Raw genomic sequence first — 25,353 nt, forward strand, 5'->3', positions numbered from 1 at the left:
TTCCCGTGAACAGAAACGACGGGGACAGTATATTTTGCCCAATATCCTCCCCTCGGCCCAACACTGTGGGGGAATAAACATCAGACGGTCGGTCTATTCCCCCTGGCTGGGCGGAAGCTGCCGTGCTGGACAGACAGCGGCCAAGTCCCTGGAGCGCAGTCGGGGTGAATGGTGGTGGCGGGGGTCTCTTCCCTCCCCGGCTCTTTCCTCCGGATCATGCTCACCTGCGGAACACCAGGTAGGTGACCACACCCCACCGCAGGCCCAGGTCTCCACCTCGCAGCATCATATAAGGAACAGACAGCCCGTGCCAGCCGTGCAAGCCTGGGCCCCGCATAGTCTCACTACGGTGAGAGAGGGAGGTCGGCGAGGGCGCCTGCCTCCAGCGCTCCTTGTGGAACCCGGGGGGTTAACACAGGAAAGAGCGCTGAGGGTCCAGGCTGGTGAGCACTCTGTTAACACCAGCAATGGTGATGCTGAGGGTGAGGGTGGCAGCAGCCCCGAGGACACGGGTCACGTCCAGGGGGACCGGCAGCCCTGAGTTGCTCTCGAAGGTAGCTCCTGTACGCACGGGCTCCTGGTGCACCCAGGTGCCAGAAAGGTCCCCCGCTAGCCGGGAGAACCCCAGCTGCTGGTGAGTTATAACCACTGCTGACACAGTGGCCAAGGCTTCCCCGTCAGCCCCAGCTAGTAGGGGGCTGGAGAAAATGACCACAGATAAGCCCAGCCATGGCTCCAGCTCACCACCCCCCCAACCCTCCTTCTCAAAGTGTGGCCTTCTCACCTTGCTGGCTGTCACCTTTCCGGTGCCTGGGGGCCTCGGAGCCCTGGGGGCTGCTGCCATGGAGAGAGGACTGAGTGGGAAGACTAAGCTCCTACCCAGGGCAGTCAGGCTGCCGGGAGTCACTGCGGGATCCCTCAGTGACAGCAACCCCGCAATTACCCAAGCGGCCCTCCCGGGGGCTGGCCTGCCCTCCTGCCCCTGCCTCGGGAGTTCTTTCCCGATTCCCATCAGGCCCGTGCCGGTCCGTGGCAAGTGCGGTCCTCTGGCTGGCCTCCACTGTGGCCGCTGTGACTGGCCCTCCATTTCTCCTAATAAAGGAAATTACTTGGTGTGTCAACTCTCCCTGCGTTTACAGATCTATTCTCTCCCTTTCGACACAGAGCAGTTACTTATTTAAATATTTTTTTTTGTACTGGGGTAAAATGTAAATGACATTAAAATTTGCTATTTTCACCACTTTTAAGTGTGTCATGCAGTGGCATTTGTCACAATTACAGTGTCATGCAGTCATCACCACTATTTCTGAACAAAACCTTTCTAGCAACAGTTTCTGTTTCCCAAACAGAAACTCTACCTGCTCATAACTCCTCGTCTCCAGCCCTCCACCCCAGGCCTTGGCAACCTCTGACCTCTAACCCACCATTATACTTTCCGTCTTTATGAATTAGGGCATTTATTATTTTTTAACATGCTTTTGCCTTGCTCTTTCATGCATACCTCATAACAACCCAGGGGAGGGGGCGCTCTTGTACCCAGCTCACAGGTCAGGAAACTGAGTCTTGGAAAGCTTGAGCGTCCTGACTTGAGGTGCCCAGTCAGTGAAGTATGGACATGGGCCTCGAGCCCCCTCTCCGGCCCTTGCCCAGGCAGCGTCCTCAGATGTGGCCCCTCCTTCCATTTCTGGGGCGGCCCCTGATTGGGAGGGGCTGGAGACGAAGCTGTACAGCAGCTGAACAGCAGCCTTTCCTTTTTCTCCGTTCTCCTGGAGCAGCACTGAGTTGAGGGAGAAGGCGGCTGTTCCAACCCCATGCAAGTCCCGGGGTCTCTCTACAGCATTTCCACTCCCCAGTCACTCCCCAGTGACCGAGGGACCAATGACAAGAAAGAGATGCCCCCTCGAACTTGGGTACTGCTCTGAGCCCACACCAAAACACTTGTGGGCTGTGGTAATGGCCTTGACCGCCCTTCTGGGCTAGAATGAGCCATAGCAGTGGTGAGAGTGGCTGCTCAGGCTGATGCCACACACATGTCCTGTACTTAACATGGACCGAAATAAAAAACGCTGCGAGCGAGAGAGAGAGAGAGAGAGAGGCCATACCCTTGAGGTGTCATGGTCCCCAAGATCCTTCCTGAGTCGGAGCAGAGTCTGTGCTTGGGGAGAAAATGAATGAAACTGGGCCCCTCAGAGGTGTGGGCTGGACCCTGCCTGTTACAGGCACTGTGCTCCCGACCTCCAAGGCTGGTTTGGACCTGGATAGACAAAACTGCTTCTGGGGCTGCCCCCAGGCATCTGTCGAGGAGATGACGCTGGCCCTGGGGGGGAGATGTTAGCACAAAGGTAACTAGCCAGCTGCCCGTTTAACTAACTTCGAGGGTTCGGGGCCCTGCCTGCACAGAGCTACACATCTCAAGCCAGGACCACCAGCAGTGAGCCCCAGCCCTGGGGGAGGCTCGCAGAGGAGTGATGAGCCTGTCACATCTCGGAGGGGCGGCGGTCTGAGTCTCCTCAGAGGGCTAATGCTGGGAAATGCTTAGATCAGTGCCTGGAACAAAGTAATTACTACACGAGCGCCTTAAATAAAATAAACCAGTGCAGAAGGCTGCTGAGAATTACAGGCAAATGAAAGAAAAATCCCCAGGAAAGACTAATATTGGGAAGAAAAGGTTCTGAATCCGAATGCGTTGGCACGATGGGAGTGAGCGCGGGACCCACGGCGACGAAGGCCTGGGTTCCCCACCCCCGCCCTGCCGGCGGTGGGTGCTTCGTCGGGTGCCCTCAGCGAGCCCGTGCAGGCCCGTCTTCACCCTCATCATCACAGGTACCCGCTGGGATGGCTCCTTGTTTGAATTCCGAAGGCTGATCCACCATGTACGTAGAAATGATAACGAAGGCATTCATCTTACCCTCCCCATCCATAGGGGCCAAACAGAAGAATACATTCATTCATACGCACGGATTCACTCATTCTGTCCTCCCACATTTACCGAGACCCTGTATGAGGTGGGCGTCACCAGGAGCTTACTCCCACGGAGCTCACTGCCTAGGGATGACATATTTACGGGAACTTCTAGCATATTTCCCCACTATAGAGGTATCAACATTTAGGCTGTCGGTTGCAAAATGAACAGGGACTCCCCTGGGCAGACGAGAGAGAGCGGCAAGTGCAAAGGCCCTGGGGCACGAGAACTCTTCTTATATTGGGGGGACTGTGGTTGAGGTGGGCGGCAGGGGTAGGGCTCTCGGACGATCCTATGGTTCAGGGACCCGGTGAGTCAGTGGGCTTCCCTCAGACAGACACGTGGCTCTGCAGAGACACAGGAGCGTGGTGGCAGTGAGCTGTGCTCTGGTGCGGGCGCTCAGGAGAGCAGCAGAGAGCGGTCCCTAGGCGCGCAGTGGTGCAGGAGTGCTGAAGCAAGTGGGTGATGGAGAGAGGGTACTCACAAAGGCCACTGGAGCTATTTCTAGCAAGCCACCGTGCTGGGTGAGGTCTGGGAGACAGAGAAGGCATCGTACTGGAGGCTTTTATTTATTTATTTTTTAGCACAGTCAGGAAGCGAATACACTTCCTGCAACAAGAAGCCCCGAGGCAGGCCGGGATGCAGCGTTAGGGTTCAGGCGCCATGTTTCTGGAGCTCCCTTGTTGTTTCTGTCTCCCCCGTGTTGGCTTCACCCCCAGGCTTCTAGCAGGATGGGTAGAGCAGCTCAAGGCATGTCCGGAGGTGACAGTGTCCAAAGGAAGAAAGGTGACGTTTTTCTTGTGAATCCTTTTCAGAAGCAAGAAGACCTTTCCTCAAAGCCTCCCCCCACCCCCAGACAGGACTGCTTTCGGGTTCTATTGGCCAGAATTGGGTCACATGGCCTTTCCTGAACCAATGACAGATAAGAGAAATGGGCTCACCATGCCCAGTTTAGAGTCGCCATAATCACAGTGGAGGGTAGGGGTGGCTTTGCCGCAAGCTCGGAGGTGGTGGCGCCTGAACAGAGCTGAGGTCCTGTGAGGAAGGGCGAAGATGGCCGTTGTTGGGTAGACTGCCAGCAACGCCGCTGCAGACCTCACAGGTCGCTCTGTCAGCCCTGCACGGTTCTCTACCTTCTGTGCTGCCAGAGCCAGGGCCCCCAACTCACCTGTAGGCTTGGCCATCCCACCTCCCTGTGGTCAACCCCCAACCTGCCTGCTCCAAGGCCACTTGTGACCTGACGAGGTCAAAGATCTGGACCGTGCTCCGTGCAGCCTGACCTTCAGTGGGTGTCTCTCAACCCGGGAGAAAGCTGCCCCGGTTCAGAGGGGCTTCCCCTGGCCACCTCAGGGCAGACTCTGGGCTAGAATCATGAGGATGATCGCAGAGCGCTCAGACCTGTGGCCCAGGACTAACCAGTGTGCTGGGGGAGGCAGGCAGATCCTCTCCGGACCAGGGAGGGAAGCCTTCAGTGTGGGAGGCGGGCCCTGGCCCACACTTGATGGCCAATGGGAACAGAGCTGACTTGGGATGCTCCCATAGGCCTGGCCATCCACAAAGCTGGGCTTGTGGGTTTGTCTTTTCTGCTCCAGGTCACGCTCAGTAATTTGAATGTATGTTTTTAAATAAAGAACCCAAATCTGAAAGGATGAGTGACTGGGATCCTCTTAACTTTCCCCCTCCTTCCCCTACCAGAGCCTTGTTCACCAAGGGGAATGTGGTGGGGGATGTGGCAAGAAAGTGAGTCCCTCCACTACTGGCTGGAGCCCTGCTGGGAAGCTCTTGTTGCCCTCCAGTGACAAAACAAGGCAGGCGTTGGGAGAGAGGACAGCCTGCTTAACCCTCAGAAGCAGGTGCGGGTGGGAAGCGCCTGTGTGAGGACGGAAGAGTTTTCCTTAGGAGACGGTGGCAGCCTGCAGCCAAGTTTAAGTCAAGTTTAAGTCTGCTATCAGGGCTTGCACCTAGCTCCCTCCCAGCTCCAAGGACCCCTTTCATGGTGCCAGAGCGTCCAACAGTATTCACCCATCTCCTCCAGGAAGCAGGAGAGCAGGGGCTGGGAAGGCAGGCCTCCCACCCCCATCTGGAGGAAGGGGTGCAGCGGGAAGCTCTGGATGCACCGGATACTCTGCCGAGTTCTCAGGCTCTTGATTTGCCAGAGGAAAAGCAGATTCCTCGACTGAAGAGGCAAACTCACACCCCAAGACTGGCTGCGGCTCCAGCTGGATTGGTGCACGGTTCTCCCCCGCCTTCACTTTAGGGCAGTGAGAGGAGCACGGAAGCGGGTGGATGATCTGCTGCTGTACCTCTGCGGAGACTTCGTAGTGGCCCTTCTCGGTGGTGCTGCGCTCTGGGGGCACTCGCGCCAGTTTGGCCGTCTGTGTCACGAAGACAAGTAAAACTGGGCCAGTCTGGGTTTGGAGGAAACTCCCCCCCTTGAAACTAAACCAAATCCACAAGTGCTGGTGGGGAACCCAGGACACCGAGCGCATTACGCTCTCCATTTTGTGTTTATTTCCCTGAGTTATTTTTAGCATTACAGATAGTTCCCAGTTAACAAATGGGCCGGGTTCTGAAAGTTCATTTGTAATTGGGTTGTTTAGATTTTGGAACATACTTTCCCTATAAAAAACAATGTTATAAACGATGATGAGATTTGCAGGCGAGTTCTCCAAAGCCTATTAAACCCATAATGTAGCTAAAACACTGTCCTCTTGCAGTGAAAAAAAATTGTTTAATCGCAACATGAGTAATTAAATGAAACAAGGAAAACCACTAAAACTGAATAAGAAGTAGATTTATGTTCATCTTGAATGATGCTGTTTTCAGAAAACTTAATTTAACTGAAGAACAGACCTTTCCAAGGGCTTTGTGGGAACTGCATGGGGTTCGGTCTCTTCAGGACAAAGGGCCACCAGGCAGCCCATCTTGGGTCCCTGGGCATCTGCATCACACACCCGGGGCCCTTTCCCGATTTCAGGCTCATCAGAAAGTCTTCTGGGCAGAATTCATCTTTCCATGTGGATTCTCAGCAGGAGAAATTCCCTGGTCAACATCCATGAGGAAGTCCCCCTGGCGTGGGAGTTTTATTCTAAATCAGGAGGTTGACAGTTGTCGGTGTGAGTGTCCTGGGGACAAGCAGTGTCCCAGTCCCATTGGCTCTGCAGCAGAGACAGAGTCAGGTATTGCAGCCTTCAGGGCTGGGGGCCAGTACCGGGCCAGGGGTGGGCTGTCAAGGGAGGCTCACCTTTCGAGATTCTGTCGGGTCCGGCTGCGCTGCCATCTCCCTGGCAACACAACCCCGGCTGGGTGCCTTCCTTCAGACCTCACCAGACAGCTCCTGGTGTGGATGGGATGTGTCTAGGACCAGGTGTGTGTAGGTCAAGTGTGTCCCAGCTTCCCTACACTGGGCCGTGAAGAGGAGAGCAATAGACTTTGTCTCTCCTTTCTGCCCGAGCTGTGGAAGCTAGAGCGTAAATAACTGTTTGAGCAAGTGTGCTGGAAACCCTGGGGGCATGTTGCCAAAATGATCACAAACAAACAATGCTTCCCATCCTTCTCTGCCTGCCCCTTTGCAATGTGGAGTTGTAGCACCTCCTTCCTACCAGGAGGCAGGGATTCTTTGGCCACTCTTTGAACCTGGCTTGGCCATGTGACTGCTTCGGCCAATGAGGTTCTAGCAAAAGCGCCTCAAGCAGAGGCCTGGAAAGCTCTGAGCCTTGCCCTCTTGCTGACCTTGGAAGCCTGAGGCTACCGTGCGAATGGAGCCTGAGCTAGCTGGGCAGGAGATGACAAGCCACATGAAGGAGAACTGAGATGCCTTGGCCATTGGTCTGCTAAGCACAGGTAAGAGGGAGGCCATCCTAGATCGACTACTAGTCACGAGCCACGTGCCAACTGGCAGCTGACCACAGACCAATGAGAGAGCCCAGCAGAGATCAGCCAAGCCAGCCCAGGCCAGAGCTGACAGCCAACCCACAGAACTGGGATGCTTTGAGCCAGGACGTTTGGGGATGCTTGTTATGCAGCAAAGCGAACATATACACACATCTGGCCTCAGTCAGCGACCTCTTCTGGTACCTTTCCTTTGGCATCAAGATGATGGCTCACCCCTGACAAACAGGAAAACAAATACTCTTCATTCTTCTTTTTGCCCCCCTGAATCAGAAATTGAAGTTTGAATCACTCAGATCTACCCTCTCTAACCTGTAGGCTCTAAAATGGGTGCTTTGGAAGTCAGGGCGTTTTTCCATTGTGTACACTTTGGGACTGGCAGATGGGTTTTCAGTCCATGAAGATACGACCCAAGCTGTGGCTGCATCGTAATGTGCAGGCAAAAGCCATTAGCCCGGGACATGACACGCACAAGTTGTCTCCCGAGCACTACCAGTGCCTGATAATTTATCACGAGGGAAATCACAGGTTCTCGGGCATGGAGCAAGAAACGATCTTCTGGAGAAAGTCACGCACAGCCTGGAAATTCACCACCAGTGGGGCTTGAGTGATTCTCCCAGCTGACCCCACTCAGCAGCCTTTGGTTTTCCACGTGAATACGAGAGGAAAGGGTGTCTGATCCTCACTCTGTGTGAAAGCTCCTTTATCTACTCATGGGCCCCCTGAGCCACGTGGAGGAGGGGCCTCACACTCATTCCCATGACCCCCACCCCAGAAATCCCGGGCCATCTCCACCAAGAAGAACACTTCTCCAGAGAATTTAGTGTGCCCAGGGGGGCATCATCTCTAGGGTCATCTCTATGACAACAAATATCCACCCTGAAAGCCCAGAATTGCTCAGAAATTTCAAAACTCGGGGCATTTGGTGCTCTGAGGATGGATCCTGCAGATTTCACGGCCTCCTTCGGTTTCCTTGGGCCTCCAGGGCAGGCGAAGCTTCCCAGCCCAGATTTATTTTCCAGGGCTTAGCATCCAGGAGCGATGGGAATGTTTCAGCGTGAGCGCTCCTGACCACGAGGAAAGAAAGCCCCTAATCCATTCCACAGACACCCGCCAGGATGTTGCAGAGTCCATTCTTTCAAGGACAGAATTGCATTTTACGAAGCTGTCCGTTTTCTGTTTCATCCGTCAAGCAGGTTTGCCGAGAATAATTTAAATTTCATGCAGCCGCCACTGCGGGGCAGCGCGGCTTCCTTCCCATCCCACAGACAGGGCTGGTGCGGAGGAGTCGTGGTTCTACTCTCAGCACCAACAGCCCGCCCCCTGCGGCCTTGACCGCCTGGAGTGAGGACCGGGGCTGGTGCTGCCCCAGCTCTCAGCCCTGCCTCAGGCCACATCAGTCAGGGAGGGGGCTGTGCAGGGAGCCTCGCTGTCGCCCACCAGCACCAACCGCCAGGGGGGCTCCTTCCTCCCCAAATGTACGGATACTCCACCTGACAGAATCTCTGCTTTAACTTTTTAAAAAAATTTTTTAATTTTTGCTGATTTAACTTCCTAAACTAAACTTTTATTCAGTGCTTAACAAGCAGCTTGTGCTGTTCCAGGCTCTTCCACACACTAATTGAACCAATCTTCCCAATCCCACCATGAGGAAGGCACCACTGCTGTTTCCCGTTTCACAGACAAACTGAGACTCAGAGCGACATTCGGCTCCTAAGTGGCAACAGCAGAACCCTAACCCGGTTCTGTCTGACTCGAGAGCTTGCAGCTCTTGCCAGCTGTGCATGCAGGGGCCACGTAACCTTTGGCCTGAATTTTCCCACCTGTAACACGAGAGGTAAATACAGCCAGTTCTCAAGTATCATCTCGGACAGATTCTTGGAAACTGCGACTTTAAGCAAATCGGTGTGTAAGGAAAGCAATGTTACCACAGGCTAATTGTATAAACAGGAGTTAAGTTCCTAAGGCATTTTCTGGTCCAGGACTAACCAGTGTCTAACCAGTGAGGTTTTCACTAACCAGTGAAAACCTCACCAAACTTCTAAATACAGACCCAAAACACTTCTCATATTGAAACACTGAAATAAATGGGAGCTATATGTACACTTAAGAAAGATGAATAAAATCAAGTAAGAGACTTCTTCTCCAACCCACTTATTCCCGTTTGGGGGCCCAGGTAGCCGGAGCCTCTGCCGGCAGCTCAGGGCACAAGGCAGGACCTGCCCTGGACAGGAGTCGCCACACTCACTGAGACAATTTACACACGCCAGTTCACTCCCATGCACGTCTTTGGGGTGTGGGAGAAAACCCAGGCAAATATGGGGAGAACAGGCAAATTCCATACAGGCAGTAGGCCCAGCTGGGAACGGAGTTTTTCCTTATCAATGTTGCCACGAGATGACGTTGCATGAGTCCCTCCAGGACCTGCCGTGTGCCCCTTCCCTCGTGGGAAGTTGCTGCTCGCTGTCAGCAGGAGGACGAGAGGAGGGAGAAGTCCCCTGACAGCGCTGTGACAGCGGTTTCCATGGTGAACGCAACATGGCATCGGCAGCCTGGGGTGGGAACGCAGCCACGCCTGGCTCGCTCTCTTTGCCACTCAGGAAGGGACCCCGGCAAGTCTTCTGGGCCCCACTTTCTGACCCCCAAACAGAAGGGCTGGAGGGCATGTTCACCCTGCCCTTCCCGGGCTCTGGGGACTCCTGTCCTGGAGGCTCAAAAGCTAACCCTGGCCCTAAGGAAGTCGTTGGGTGGCCTGAGCCATGAGTGTGCATGAGAGTGGCCTGTGTGAGTGTGTACGTGTGCGTGTACGTGTGGGCATTGCCTCGGCCAGACCCTTCCCTGTCTCAGTGTCCTAGGAGTCTGTGCTTGTTCAACTAGCCTTCATTGAAAACCTACAAGAAATCCTCAGGCCACAGAAAAAAGAAGAAACAGAAAAATCGACCCGGGGCCCAAAGGTGGCAGTGATGATAACTGTTGTCGCCTCGCTAACCAGCTGTGGGGAGCAGAGACGGCCTTGCCCTCCCTTGAGATCTGGGCCACCCCCAGGGCTTGGCGGAAGCCGCCGGGCACTGGGAATGAGCGGGCGACCAGGCCCTCGGGGCTGCAGGGAGGAGGTGGGAAGTAGCAGGCAGTCGGTCCAGGGCTGTGGTGGCCTGGCATGCCTTCAGCCCCCAGACCAGGCCCAGCCCCGGGGGGATGCTCAGGTCTGACAGTGCTGACACTTGTCCCTGGGGAGGGGGCACTTCTGGTCCACGTATGGCACTTGACTTTTCACCAAGGAAGCCAGGCCAGTACACTCAAGCAGCCTTACCACACCCCGGGGCCCAGAGAAGAACACACAGCTCTGCTCTCGGCTTCTATGCAGCTCTCCCCCCACCCCAACCCCCACCCCGGCCCCCCCACAGCAGGGTCTCAGCCCTCTGTGTAGTGGGCTTTCCTGTCAGGAGAGGGCCTCGTGGCTGGAAAAGGCTCTAAAATCCCTCTACCCATCATCTGGCTTACCCGGCGTGCTGGTGCAGTTTCAACGGGGGGCCCGAGAGAAGCCCCCTTCCTTCCAAGCCCCTCTGCTGCCATGCTACCTTGGTCCCAACACCCCTCTGGGTCACAATGTCACCTTGAGCCCCAGCCACTCAGAAACACAACTTCCTCCCCCTGCCTGCTTGGGGCCCAGCTCCTGTGTCTTATCTGAAGACTTGCCCCCTTGGCGACGCTGGAAACGGTCACCTCTCCTTACTGGACCGTGGACCCAGTCCCACAGGTCTCACCTGGGAAAGAGTGACAAGGGTGACGGCAGGGACAATGACACTGGACTACAGAGGACTTGCTACGTGCCAGGCGTGGCTCTGTCCTGAGCTTTGACCCACACCACCCTCAGAGCAGCTCTTCCATGCGGGCTGTGCTGCCGGCTCCCGTTGCACGGCTGAGGCCCAGAGAGGTCAGGCAGCTTGTCCCGGGTCGCCCAGCTCGGAAGCGGTGGAGTGCCGTTCCAATCCAGGCAGTCTGGCTCCAGTGTCTGTTTATCCACTCCACCAAGCTGCCTCTGCCAAGAACCTCAACGGGAGAGACAGTCTCGGGTCATCTGGTCACACTGTCCAGGCCACAGACTCATCATACCCCAGCCCGTGAGCTCCCTGAGGGCAGGCGCTCACCCTTGGCTGCTTAGCAGACACTCTGCTTGTTGAGCAGGGAAACCACAGACACCTCAGTTTGGCTGCCGGTCGATTGATGTGGTGCTCACACGGAGTGGGACCAATCCACTGGGGGACAGGTATTTGGGGGCAGCAGCCAGGCCAGAATGGCAGAGAGGCATCACCACGCATATTCAACAACAGTCTCGGGACAGAAGCGATGGCTGGCTGCTGTCCTGCCTCTAATCCGGTGTGCCCTGTTCTCCTGAGCGCCCGAAGATGCCGGGGAGAGGCAGGCCCCTTTGCTTGATGGGACAGGCCCCTACAGGCATGAAACTGGTCTGGAGTTGGTTACAGAAGAGAAGTGTGCCAAGGAGCTGGCTGTCCTCACAGGCATGAACTTTCGCCCTCGCTTCTTGCCCCCTTCCCGCACCCCCGTCGACCAGGCTCAGCCCAGCCCAGCTGTTGTTTTCCGTCCGAGGCTGAGTTCCTTCCCTTCCATGGGCTGTGGTTTGGGGCCCGGCCAGGCAGGGACGGTGGCTATTGAGCTGCCTGGGAGCCAAATAGAAGCCGTGTGGGCAGGCAGCTCCTTGCTGAGGCCCCCACGGCCGGGTCTCCTCCACTTCCCTGAAAAGACCCCCATCTCTGAGAGGGAAGAAACCAGGAAGTGGGCTCCCAGGCCCAGCTTCCCTCTCCCCACCTGCAGCCTCCAGAATCAGCTCCAGGATCTGCCCTTCTCCAGATGGCCAGCAGCTGGCCTCGCCCGGCGGCTGCCAGATGTGGTCGGCGGGGCAGGCGGCCGGCTCCATGGGGCAGAGGTCAGCGCACCGGAGCAGCACTGGGCTGGTGCCCAGAGGAGGAGTACGTTTGGCTAGTGTGGGGGCATTGTGCCCAAGTAACCCTCCCCCTCCGCTCCCCCACCCGGCACAGCACGCCTTCCCTCCCTGCCTCAGTGGGGTGGTGTTTTCATGACGGAAAATAAGATCAATAAGGCCCTGCAGCAAGATGTCAGTGGGCTCCGAGCCGGCCTGCAATAGCTCCATTGTCTCCGCCGCCAGGGCTCTGCGCCCGACAGCACGCACGGCCCTTAATGGGAAGCAGGGCTGAAAGGGAGTTTTCAAAACCGTGGAGACAAAGGCACAGCACACCTGGGGCGCAGCTTTCCAACACCACAGGCACCTCGCAGTGGCTGCGGCTGGGGCGCCCCGCCTCTAACTTCTCTGGCAACTTTTGTGATTGCAGGAAAGAAAAGACTAGACATGCCTGTGCACACGCACATGGGTATGTGCACACACATGCACACACACTCAGGCCCTGAATGACTGGCAGAAACACAGGTGGCCATGGAGCCCCTGCTTGGCTGGCTGGCCGGCCAGGGAGACAGACAGGCTGGCGCGGAATGGGCTTCCTGCCTCCAGCCGCGGGCCCCGGGGCTTGGAGCAGCAGGATGGGACCGGTGCAAACTGAAGCTAGGCAGGAGGAGTCTTGGTGACATTTTCATTTCCACATCTCGGTTAGCAACACAGCCTGGGATCTGCTGCCAGTCTCGAGGCTGGAGCCACCTCCAGAAGAGACGGAGCAACCTGGAGCTAACACCCCTGAGCCTGACTGCGGGGGCCCAACGCCTGGGTCCCCTGACTGGCTTGACCTTGACTGGCTCCCACAGACTCAGGTGTCTCAGTATCCTCAACTGTAGGGTGGGGATGACAAGAGAAGTGGTCTCATGGGGTTGTCTCACATCCCTGTGGATGTGAGAATTCTCCGCATCCTAAGTGGTAGCTTTATGACTGCTTGCAATTTACTGCTGGTCTCTACCTTCTTACAAACCCAGGTTACTGCTGACTCCAGGAGGGCTTGCCTGGTCTAAACCGACCAAATTAGGGACTCTGTATGGCCAAGAAACCATTCTCCAGCCTGGCCCGAAGGGCCAACACTCCAGAGCACGCCGCGCCTGGTGCCCAGGTCTCGGGCACTGCGGAGCTGGCCCGGGCCTCCTCAGAGAGGACCCGAGGTCTTACCTTGGTGGTGACGGCGGAGGCAGAGCTGGCCACGAGGCTGGTGATGGCCTCCCCGCTGCCGGTGGTGCAGGGCGCGGGGGCCGTGGCGGGTGTGGGCAGCCGGGAGGGCACCACTGGCAGTGGTAGGAGGCTGGGCCGGGCACTGAGGCTGCCGGCTGCTCCGCCACCGGCCCCAGCAGTGACGCTGCAGACGCTGGTGGTCCCATGTGTCCCGTTGGCGCTCCACTCGCGGCGGTCCCAGCCCACCCGGTAATCTCTTTCGAAGCGGCTGTGGTGCCGCGACATCTCGGTGGGCCGTGGTGGCTCCTCACGGGTGAACAGAGGCCGGACCTGTGGGCACAGAGCAGAGGGGAGGGTGGTTTAGACAAACATCGGTGCTGCTAGGATGCGAGGCGGCAGCAACGCCTGCCAGCACCCACTGAGCACCTTCTCCGTGCGCGACGACGGGCTTTCATACATTAGCTGCTTTCCCACGCACGGCACGCCCACAAAGCACGGATCATTCTTAGCTCCATGTCCAGACGAGGAATAAATGATTTGTCCAGGAGCACGTGGCCTAAGTGTGGTAGACAGGATTCGAACCCAGGCACAGTTTGAAGAGATGCTTTTGGTTCTACTGCGCCATGCTGCCCTGAACGACACGGGTGTGCGCACCTGAATTATGGTTGGGGTTTTATCCCGATGTCCCCACTATGAGAGTGAGAGCCTGTGGGCTCCTCAGGCGATAGCAGCTGCACCTACTGTCTCACCGTACAGTGGACGAGGCCCCTCACCCAAATCTCACTGATCTTTACGGCAGCTCGAGAGCTGGCGGGGGCAGCATCATTCCCAACGTGTGGACCAGCAAGCTCATTAAGAGCAAGTGATTCCCTTGAGGTCAGAGAACTAGAAGGTGAGAATGTGGCCAGGATCCCGGCCTTCCTGCTGTAGCCCAACACAGGACTCGAGTCTGAAAAGGTGTTAAGCCTCTGGGAATTGAGAGTTCTCCTCCGTAACCCTGTGACACAACCACAGCCACCAGAGACCCCGTGCTCCCAGACCATCTCCCACGTGACTTCTCCGCACACCGGAACCCAAGGCCCTCTGTGTTGTCATGGAGACCCGGACACAGCGGGATCCTCCGAGGGCCTCCGGCATCAGGAGAATGGCGTTTTGCTCAGCATTACGGGGACTGGCCTGGCTCCCTGCCCAGCCGGGCCCGATGTCACACTCGGTCAGGAAAGACATTAAGCCACAGGGGAGGTGCTCTCGGCCGAAGAGGCGACAGTGAGGTAGAGGGCGGAGGGTAAGGCGGTGCCAGGGCACAGACGGGAAGGTTAGGGTGGCACGTGCCCTGCGTGTCACATGCATGGCCCTGGTCACGAGGCTCAGGCAGGACGTGCTTTCTTTGACTCTTTTTCACCCCACAACCATGTCCTATCTAGGGTGAGCTTCTGGAGACCAGGAGTGGCTCCCAGCTCATTTTCCCAGCCCGCTTGTCCAGCTCGGCCCTGGGGGTGGGGCTCTGGGATGGTTGGCTAGAAAAGGGAAGGCCGCAGGCATGATTTTACTCTGGTGTTTGCACGCCCAGACCCAGTTGTCAGCATCTGGTTCCACAGAGCCAGGGCCCGGCCCAACCCTGGCAACCTGTTGCCTGTGTCCCACTTGTGTGGGTGGCCAGGCCCTGGCAGCCACTGTCCCTTCCCTTGGTACTGTGCCCTCTGCCAGACACATGCAGCAGACCTGAGCTAGGCCCGTCAGCCCACCTGAAGCAGAGCTGACCACGGCATCTTAAGTTGCAGGACAGTGGGCTCAGTGTTCAGTTCATCATTATGCTTTCATGGCTTACACAAGGCCACACGATTGTGTTTTTATCTAATAATGAAAGTCGCAAATGTATCCCCCCTAGACCCCTATCATTGGCTTTTCTTCACAGAGTCCTCAAGGCTCAGCTCTGGTCCCTTCCCGCCAGACCTGGGCTCTGGCCACGCCCCTAGAATCGTTCTCACCTGGGACCTGAAGGTTCGGCTGATTCAATCCAATGGGACACTCAGGCCCTGGTCCCTCTTTGCATCTCCCGCCTGGGGCATGGTGGACTGTCTCCCCCCCCCCCTTTCTGGAAACTTCTCAGTGGTTGCTGTGACCTTGCTTGCTCCCTGCTGCTCCTCNCCCCCCCCCCCTTTCTGGAAACTTCTCAGTGGTTGCTGTGACCTTGCTTGCTCCCTGCTGCTCCTCCTCCGTCTCCTCTGCAGGCTCCTCTTTCTCTGCTCAGCCTCGAGGGTCCACGAGCTTCCTCCTCTCATGCCCCACGCTCTCCCTGGGTGACCTCACTGAGCTGCTGGTGAGGACCTCACCCATGATCCCTCCCTCTCCTCAGAGCCATGCCCACCACCCTATTGCCTGCAGTGCACCTTTCCCTGGCCGTTCCACAGGTACCTGGGTGTGGTATGTCCCTAAATTACTCGTGGCTCTTCTGCCTGGAGACTCGTTCTCTGGAATTCCTTCTCCCAGGGAAAGCCACCCCTACTCCCCATCTCTGTCCCCATGTTTGGCAGCCGGGTCTTTGGCACTACGTTGGTTGTTTCCCAGGTCTGCCCCCCTCACCACCGGCACATCCATGACCCCAGTCATTGTCCCCCATATGGACGACCTCATATGGTCTTCCTGACCTGCCTCTGGCTCTTTGTACCCATTCTCCACCCAAGGGTCCTCACGGTGTTTTAAAGTCACAAAACTGGTCATGATATTTACTCTCCTGCTCTGAGTCCCGTCCTTCAGAATAAGGCCCAGTCTCCTCAGGGCGGTCCAGAAGACCTGAGGCTCTGGGCTGGGTCCATTTTCTGGCACCAGGGTCACTTTCGTTACCCCAGAGGCAATGCCCGGCCCTTCCAGATGCCTTCCAGTCTCTGAAGGTGCCTCTATCAGCTCTGGGTGCCAGCCCACCCTGCTTCTAGGCAGGAATGGCTCCCACCCTCCCCCTGGCTCCGTCCTGCGTGGCTGTTATAACTCAGCTCAGGCACAGACCGCAGGGCCCTGCCCCATCCTGGGGTGGCGGGAGCACCTGGCACCCCCCTCCGTCTCACCAGCTATGGCTCTTGTACGTTTGCTTCCTTGAGAAAAGGGAATCACATCCTTCCGGCTGGCAAGGGTGCAGATGAGGTGGGCAGGTTCTTCCTTGTGCCCACAGGTGGCAGAGGGTGCTTGGGGTCAGATCAAAGGGGCCTCCTCAGCTCCAGTAAAACCTCTGATGCCTATGAGACCTGGCGGCTCACTGCCTTGGGACCACCTGCTGGACCATGTGGCCCCGTATACTCACAGTCCCAGCAGCCTGCACCTCCCACCCGCCAACCCTGCCAGTCATCTTTCCAAGTGCCCGTTTAAAAGGCTACAAGGAAGATGGACACGCAGGCAGCTGGAGACCACACAATCTGGTTTCAGGCTCATGTAGTGTATTCGAAGCAAAGGTCAACCATTTGCGTGCCAGGTTTGGGCTGGACTCCGTTCCTCAATTTAATGCCCCCTTTCAGATGGAATGAAGGGACTGTGCTGCACAGCCTGCCCTCGGAGAGATGGCCGGGTGCTCGCCCCAGAGGAGGCAGCTGAAGTTTCCCTGCTGGGCTCGGAGCTACCACGTCAAAAAGGTCCCGTGTGCCCACACGCGTGCTGGGCTGCTTGTGGGGGAGGCAGCAGGAAGCGCTTGGTGTGGCCGGAGGTGTCTCAGACGAGACGGGTCAAGCAGTTACAGACAAAACACGTAAAAATGCTTCCTTGTCAAAGTGGGCACCTTTCCCTGGCAGAGCCTGGCCCCGGGGCCTTCCCCCAGAGCAGGGGGCTCTGGGCAGCACCCATCCCTCTGAGTGCGCGTGGTTCCTTTAAGTAGCACGGAAATTTACCTAAGGGCCTACTCAAGGTCACCTGAGAAGTCCTTTCTGTAATCTGGACACGGAGATCCAAAGTGTAAAAATACCTTGCAGCCTCATTGCCGATCCAAACTCATTGCATGTTTTGGCAAGTACCAGTGGAGGGCGGGACGGGTCATCTTCACGCTTTACAGCGAGGCTCCTTCCAGTTGGCTTCTCCCTCAGGCTCGCCAAGCGTTCACGCACCTGCCAGCCCAGACTGCAGCCTCCCTTTTCCTATCTTATCTGCCTTAGGAGCTGAGTGAAGACAGACATGAAAGTCTCGAAGATACTCGACGAAGCACTTGGATTAAATAAATAGTTGGTCACATTTTCTTTTGTTCCCCCAAACTCTTCTATTAACCCCGTGAACAAATATTTATTAATATTTATTGAGTTGCCACGCACTGTGCTGGACACAGGGACCGCTGTCGTCATGCTTGTCCCTTCATGGGAAGGATGGAGGGTGACCAAGAATCAGGCGCCCTGCAGTCAGTGCTGTGAGGATGGCTTCTGGGACGGGCTGCGTGAGGCGGCCCAACAGTTTCTCTTCAGGGAACGTGTGAGCTTAAGACACTTAGTGGATGATCTCAAGAACCCCCCAAGCCACATTCCCCTCAAGAACCCCCCCCCGCCCGCCCAGGTATCAGTGGCACAGTCCTGCTACTGGAGATAAATTGTGCACTGGGGCCTGAAGCCAGAGAACATACTTCTGGACAGTGAGTTAAATATCAGACTCTGGCTTCCTTCAGCACAGAGTTGCCAGACCACAGACTGCACACCTTCTGTGCTATTATCTCCTCTATGGCCCCAGAGATCTCGTAGCTCCTACCCTGCGATGGCCCGAAGGTTAGCGTCCGGAGCCTGGGGGTCCTTCTCTCCAGGATCGTGATGGGGAAACTGCCACCATGGGGGAGAACCTTGGCACTGAACCAGGGTACACTGAAGGGCAGTTCCTTGTACTGCATGTGATGACTTTAGAATGTCAAAAAGTGTTCATAAAACTGGAGGATACAATGAGAGATCTGTGGGTCCATATTGGCTCATGCCCCAGGCGGGGGAACTGAAGCCATACAGCGAGCTGCCCTGGGGTGACATTGGCCCCCAGGTGACAGAAATAATGAAGAAGCTTGGGTTTAAGCTTCATGAGATACAGGAGTCAGTAGCAGAAAGAAAATATAACAATAGTATGGACACCTATCTGATACAAGACGCCACAAAAAAAGACAAAGGCCGTGCCATCCAGGTAAGGCCCTGCCCCTCCCCTCACTCCAACAGCTCTCCTTCCACAACGCAAGGGTTCAGGCCTCAAAACCCACAAGTCTGCCAGTCCCTGACCCAACTTGAAGGCAAGGATGACCATTCCCGCAGCCAGGACAGAAGCAAGAATGACTGTCCCCCCCCCCACAAGCCAAAGTCAAGGACCACCACTCCCCTACCTGGCCTGCAGTCCAGGACGGCCACCCCCACCCGGACCCGCCCTCCAGCGTGGCCCTGGGGCTCCCCCACCACCCACAGCAGCAGCAGCTGCGGTGCAGCCCCAGAGGGAACCACCATTGAAAACTGCCTCCAATGCCTGATGAAGGGGCCCCAGGGTCTCCCGCTGGCCACAGCCAGGGCCCGCAGAGCTTGGCTAGGAGGGTCTTCAGGTTTTTCTTAAAGTTCTTAGGCTGTAGTCTGTCCACAAAGAAGCAGCATCTCAAAAGGACAAGAGTCAAGGCAGCATAACGGAAAATTATGGACGGCCAGGGCAGGGCCGCAGTTGAAGTCGCTGGGGAGCTCCAGCCTGCGCTCCAAATGCTGAACCTGTGGTGCTGGCCACGTGGTTCAGGAGATGTGCCAGAGGCTGGAGCAAACAGCTGCGGCCGGAGCGCTGCCAGAAATGCACGCTGTGTGTGCAGGTGAGGGGACTTGGTTCCCAGACAACGCAGGCGTGCAAACTGCTGCAGTGTTCTCTGCATGGGTATCTGGCAGCTCTGTGGCCTTCAGAGGTATCCTGTCCAAAGCATCTGCTGAGTTGGGAGGGTGTTCTGGAGCCCCCTGGGGGTCAGGAAGAGCGGCTGCCCTCCTCTGGGCTCACCCCTGAGCCCCTACCTGACTGAAACTTCAGAGACTGGAGTGTTTTTCCTGGGGCCCTTCTCTCCTGCCCTTGGCTCCCACGTTTGTGGGGGTTCCTATTAAAGTATTTTATTCTACCCAAACCCTGGGTGGCAGCTATTTACATGACATGCACATATGTGAAGCAAGAGCTCTGGGGTCTAGAAACCCTGGTACTCATGGGTGGAGGCAGCCGTGCTGAGGGCCAGGGGAGAGATGCCGGGTGTAGGTCGGGGGTTAAATCTGGAAGGTCTCCCAGAGGTGGGCGTTTTATGTGTGAAACTTGGCTCTGGCCTCCAGGGTCCTGTGTGGCCACGCTGTTTCTCCACCACACTTGCTCTTTGCACCATCCTGAGGATACTGGGATGACCGAGAGAAGGAAATGGGGGCTGGGCTCTCCCCAGAGGAGGGCAGAACCCCATTTGGCTTGCCTGAAGTCTCGGGCTGGCATAGAACCTCCTAGTGCCTAACAGAAGGTCTCACTGGGTGGGTGGTCTCACTGGGTGGCCCCACGGGCAGGCATCCGGGTCTCTACTTCTCAGAGCCAGACCCAGATTCAGAGGGATCAGAGCCTGGGCCCAGGGCACCAGTAAGGAAGCTGTTGGCCTGCTGGTTCCCAGGCTTCTTCTCTGTGCCCCCACCTGTCCCCCAGGGAGCAGAGAGGGGAGAGAGGACCTCTTTACAGAATCAGAGCCAATGCGACGATGGGCATGAATGTGTCACTACGGGGCCTGCCTGGTAGTAAGTGCTTATGTGAGCGTCCAGCCGTCGGTCCTGCTGCCCATCCCTACCCCCCGTGCTTCCTTATTCTGAGCCACACATGCCCCCGCAAACATACATAGGCACACCCCAAAATCCAGGGATAGGCTCCCCCAGCACCCCAGAAACTCAGCAATGCTGTACTGACTAGCTCAATTGTAACCGTTAAGCCCAAGAGCCTCATGGCTGAGATGACCCCTCAGAAGTGGTCCAGAGGCCACCTGAGTGTGCCCAGTAGCAGCCCGGACCCCCAGAGAAAGATGATTTTCCCCTCCAGGGCCCCTTTCTGGGAGAGAGGGAGGGATCTCTTCCTGCAGCGTGCTCCACCCCTGAGGGATGAGGCGCAGGGCCCCGTGATGCACACTGCTCACCAGAGAGGCTGCCTGCCACCCAAGTGGGGCGTGCTGGGACCCCCACACACCTGCTGTACCTTTGGACCCCCCTGAATCAGCAGTGACCAGAGGTCGGCTTTCCTGCCTGCTGGGCTAAGCCCTACTGCTGGCCAGCACCGCCTGGGTGTGCTGCCCGCCTCCCCCTCCCCCCTGCCCCGCCACTGGTTGCAGCAATGGGGGAGAAACCACCTGCCCCCAGGCTCTTCTGGTTCCCGGGAAGGACATCCTGTGTTGCTAACTAGCATAAAAACCAAATGACAAAACTGCCTCAGCCCCTGATTTCTTCCTAGCTCCTGTGCCAAACCTCCGCCCACGACCTGTGCCTGGAACCCTCACTTCCCCGTCGCTCTCCTTTCTCTTTGCTGATATGCAGATAGGAAACATGCTCCAGCTCCGCTCTGCACCCCAGCCTCCCTTTCCTCGGCTTTGCCGCCCAGTCCCAGTGGAAGCCCCTCTGCTTGGTAGGGCCCTACCACTGGGACAGGCCTGCAACTGCAAGGCCAACAGCCATTGGGGAGGATCCAGGATGAAGACGAAGGAGACTGTCAGTTCTGATGCTGTCGGGTCCCTGAAACACACAGCCATAGACTCCCTGAGACTCCCTGTCCTAGGTGGGCTCTGTCACCCAGGGCTACTAGGGTCACAGACTGGGCTGGGAGGAGGCCATCCTCAGCCGAATGCTCACGGCTTGGGGACCTTCTGTCAGGAACCCCAGGGCATGCCATGGACGGGCTTCTCCCTGTAGCCCAGGGGCGCCCTCATGGACTCAGGCTCCAGCTCACAGAAGGCTTGGGCTGCCCAGGGCCTGACGACGGGGAGGGGAATCAGCGGATGCCAGGCTCGGCCCCAGTGCCCGGGCTGTGTCTCCCTCATTCCATCTCCTGGACACTTGCTGGATTACCAGACAGTTGCCCTGCTGCACGGATGTGCCTCAACATGAATAATTCATGAGTAAATAATTAAGAGTTTCATGTGTCACTGCCATTTGTATTGCCCATGTGGGGCGGTGGCATGGCGACCATTGTCTAGAAGCCCTGTGTCCGGGGACCCACGCGGTGCGCTCTGGAGGCCGGTCATGGCCTGCAGCTGTGGACATGTCTCCCTTGTGAACGCTGTACCCAGGCTCAGGGGTGGCTAATGACCCTTCCCTCACTCTTGTGGGGAAGGCATGCTGAGGAGTGGGTGTAGGCTGTGAGGGCCCCGAAGGCATCATTAATCCAGGAAGGTAGGGAGCCTGCGATGCCTGTGGACGCGGAGCTGAGGAATGAGATGCAGCCTGTCCAGCCCTGAACGGAAAACGTATGATCGCCTCATTTGGGGGCGAAGCACCGTCACGCCGGTTGGAACAGCCTGGGCCCATCTTTCTTATTTTCATTTTCCTCTCTGCATCTTTTAGCCTTTCTTCTGGAGCAAAATAATAAATAGCAGCCAGAACACCATCTTGGTAAGTGCAGTGCAGGAATTCTCTGAGTGGTCCTGGCTGGAGACGCCAGCCAGCAGTTGGCACACATTGTTAGCGGGAGCTGGAGGTGCCCCTCGAAAGTGCCCCTCTGCTTCCTGGGGCTGCTCCAGCTATCACGGACCCCCATCCCCACCGAGCCCTCACTAACCCAGAAGCTTTGCTTCTGGGTGAGGCTGGGGTGGGTGCCAGCCTCCTGCTACAAGAGGCTTTCTCTGATCAGCCCTCTCTTGTGGGAGCTCACACAGGCGGGCCTATGACCCAGCGATAGGCGGGCACCTCCCACTCTGCCCCCATGTGAGTTGTGCTCTTGCAAGGGTGCTCCCTAAAGACAGGACCTCCCAGTTCCTCCATGCAGCTGACTGAGCGTAGACTGGGTACCCGGGGTGGAGCTCAGGAAATGCTCCCAGGTCAAAGTGACAGCGTTTCCAGCTTGGGGTACACGGTGGGGTGGGGACCAGGCTGAGGCAAGACAGGTGCCCAGGGTGAAAAATGCCAGGAGGCCTCCCTGGCAGGGTCCCCTCTGTGCTTCCAGCCCTGGAAGGGAACCTTCCTTACATTCTGCCTCAGCCATCTTGGCTCGGGGCTGGCCCTAAGGGCCAGGTGTTCCTCGGGGGGTGCCGGTGTTCAGCACCTCCAAGTGGGCATGAGATCTGCAGGTGGTGGGGGCCAGCAGAGGTGCCAGCCTGGGCCTGAGGCCTCATGTCAAGTCCTTTGAACCAGCTCAGGAGCCAAGGGAGCTCTGAACAGTCACAGGCTGATGCCAGCCCCTCCCTGTCCCCTCTGTAGGAGGAGTGACCTAAGGTGTAGTTTCATTGTTCGTTTCCTCCTTAAAATACAAGGCCCCAGTGAAATGAGCAGCCTTTGCCGTCCCATTTTGCACCTGCTCTCAGAGGGCCCTTTCCTTCCACCTCGCCTTGCCTAGCCAAGAGCGACCACTGTCTTCCTGTGACACTCTCCTCCTTTGACGACCGCCCCCCACCCCCCGTCCGGCACACCCCCGTGCGCCTGCCATCACTGGCCACCGCCCAGTCAGGCCTAACTCAGCAGAGCCAGTGTGGGGACTGCACAGTGCAGGCGCCAAGCTGGAGCAGTTCATCCCAGCCCTACAGCTTAGCTTCCAGCAGGTTCCACTAAGATACACTGCAGCTCCAGGGTCTAATGCAATCAAGCATTCCCCACCAGGCCCTCCAGGCTGGGAGGAAAGGGGGGCCAGGGATGTGACAACTGAGTGACCTCTGACCTCTGCTTCCACTGTCTAGGCAGCATCGGCCTCTGTAACAGGGGTATCAACTTTATCCTTAAAAGATGACATGCTCTGGGGTGGGTTCCAGTTCTTGTGGACAGGGGGAGCTGGTCCTGGGAGGTCCTGAGCTTCCGGCTGGGTGGGCGCTGCTGCAGTGGGCTTCCTCTGCCTGGTTCACCAGCTCGCTGCTCCGGAACTACAGCTACGAGAACGGGGGCCCCTTCTGTATGCTGCTGTTCTCCCACAAGCCACCTCCCTGTCCACCGTCTGCCCCATCCCGGCCCAGGGCAATGGAACCAACTTCACGTGCCTTTTAGCATCCCACGCCAGTGACAGACCGGACCGAATCCTGTAGGAACCAAAGTGCCAGACGACCTTTGCGATGTCTCCACATGTGGGCAGTGTGACCTTCCCTCCCCCAAGGGGGGGTGGGTCGTGGGTGGAAGGCATTAGAATTCACTGTGCTGTGCAAAAAATTTTTTAAAAAAGAGAAGACAGGGAACCTGCTTTCTCCACCATCAGCTACACTACATTTATTTCTGGTCTCTGTCTGCCCAAAGCTTTGCGGGAGACACAAAGCAGCAGACCCGAGACCCTGCTCAGCAGGGGATGGTGGCAGGGAGGGAGACTGCATTAAAGGTCCTGCAGTGGTCACGGCATGACAGTACGGGCTTCTAGGGCCCTGGGCTCCTTCTGTCCACCAGCAAGGTGAGTAAGGGAGCCCCACGCTGGCTGCTTTCCACACAATCCCCGTGGTGTGGGCAGGGATGCCCTGACGCGTTTTGTAAATGAGCAAAACAAAGAGGAGAGGATGAAGCTGAGGGCTGGGACAGGGGTCTCAGTCCCCCACCCACCCACACTGCCAGCTCTGGGGTTTGCAGCGTCCACACCACCTGGGTGCTTGTTACAAACGCTGGACCTCAGCCCCTGTCCCCACGCACTGAGTCAGAGTTTGCATTTGTGACAAGATGGGGGTGGGGTGGAGTGCCTTGGCGGGGGTGGGACTCCAGTGCAGGTTAGAGTCTGAGATCCGGCTGGTAGCGGGACCGGAGTCCGCCCCAGGACCCAGCCATCCCCACACCCTGTTGGGCTCCCTGCTGCACGGTGGTCCTCGAGGGCCCTGGGGAGCAGAGGCAGTTTTAGGAAAAGCCATGTGACCTAAAAGACCAATGTTTCAAACACGCTTTTCTGATAACAGATCTCAGGAAACGAAGCTACCGATCCCTCTTCTGGGCACAATTTCTTGTGCAAAAAGCAGTCTCCCTGCTTCAGGAAGGTGGGACACGCAGTGCCCGTTCCAGACGTGCTCCCAGGTCAAAGCGACAGAGCCTTTCCCGTTCCCTCCCTTCCCGGGCTCACCTTTGCTTGGACAATTCTGGCTGTGGGTTTTGATGGAGTGATACATATTTTTTTTTCCAAAAGGCACACATGATTCAGAGACTTTTCTCATGAGACTAATTGACTAGGCATTTGTGCTGTTGCTACGGGTATAAATCATGATAATGGTGATACTGAAAAATAAAAAAAAGATATTGGAAAATGACAGTTGGCAACACAGTGTCAGCATAAAGGAGGGAAGAGGAGAGGTGTGTATAAATTAGGGGACGGAGGGCACGGGATCGATGAGGCCCCTACGGAGAGTGGATCTGGACCCATTGCCTTGAGGGGGTTTCACCAGGGTTATTGTTACGAGCCTCCACCCTTGCTCCTCCTCACTCCGTGTTCTTGGTGGCTCCACAGAGACCAGACACGTTACGCGCTGGAGCCTGCCTTCTCGCTGCCCTGCAAACACACGGCTGCAGCGTTGGAAGCTAACACAGCATAGCTGCTCCCTTCTCCACACGGCCCCTCTGCCTCTCGCAGCCCATGCCTGATTGTTCTGAGTCTTGCAGAATTGACTAACTCAACGAGATCTCTCTGCCCAGCGAATGGTGTTCATCAGTGACCCAAGCTGATGGATGAACCCTACTGGGGGCCAGACCCAGAGGGAGAGTGGCAAAGAAGAAAGACGGATGTTCGCTCTCTACGTGGCTGCCACAAAAAGGCTCTGGTAATTTGCTTGCTTCTAGACGAGAGTCTGTTCAAAAGTCTATTTGGAAACATTAGGGAAGGGCCGTCAAATGGCAGGCAGATCACACCGCCTATGACAGGATATTATCTTCCCTGGGAGGGCCTGCCCTGCTCCTCTGTCTCCCCAAGTAAGCAGTGTTGGGGCTGGCAGGCTGCAGAACAGCTCCAGGTCCGGGGCCCTCACAGTCCTCGTCCAGGGCGAATGCAGGGTTTGCAGAACCTTCATCAGTGCTAGCGGGAGCACACTGCTTTTTGTCTCCACCTCTGGTGGGCTCTGGGGGGTCCTGTGTATCTGAATCCACCCTTGGGAAACCAGAAGGTAACTGACTCCCTTCTTCTGGCTCCATTTCCAGGAATCAGGACTCTGTGCCCCCTACCCCAAAGCAAACCCCTAGGCATGCTCTTGGGTTAATAGGAGTGCTGCCCTTTCATGTTTAAATCCCATCAATTTCAC

At 56.9% G+C, this 25,353-nt stretch overlaps 1 protein-coding gene across 2 annotated transcripts in view; it reads right to left on the reverse strand.

Annotated features, from left to right (window-relative positions):
• The window catches only part of KLHL29 (kelch like family member 29), a 272,918-nt gene that overhangs the window by 103,970 nt on the left and 143,595 nt on the right, over positions 1 to 25,353 (reverse strand). For both annotated transcript variants that reach the window (XM_037035405.1, XM_037035407.1), the window contains exon 3: positions 12,999 to 13,328. In XM_037035405.1, coding sequence (XP_036891300.1) covers positions 12,999 to 13,283 — 285 coding nt within the window. In that variant the 5' untranslated portion in view covers positions 13,284 to 13,328. The remainder of the gene's footprint in view (positions 1 to 12,998; positions 13,329 to 25,353) is intronic.

This window comes from Sturnira hondurensis, unplaced genomic scaffold, assembly GCF_014824575.4.
Source record: "Sturnira hondurensis isolate 20B ecotype Veracruz unplaced genomic scaffold, ASM1482457v3 Scaffold0022319, whole genome shotgun sequence".
Taxonomy (NCBI): domain Eukaryota; kingdom Metazoa; phylum Chordata; class Mammalia; order Chiroptera; family Phyllostomidae; genus Sturnira; species Sturnira hondurensis.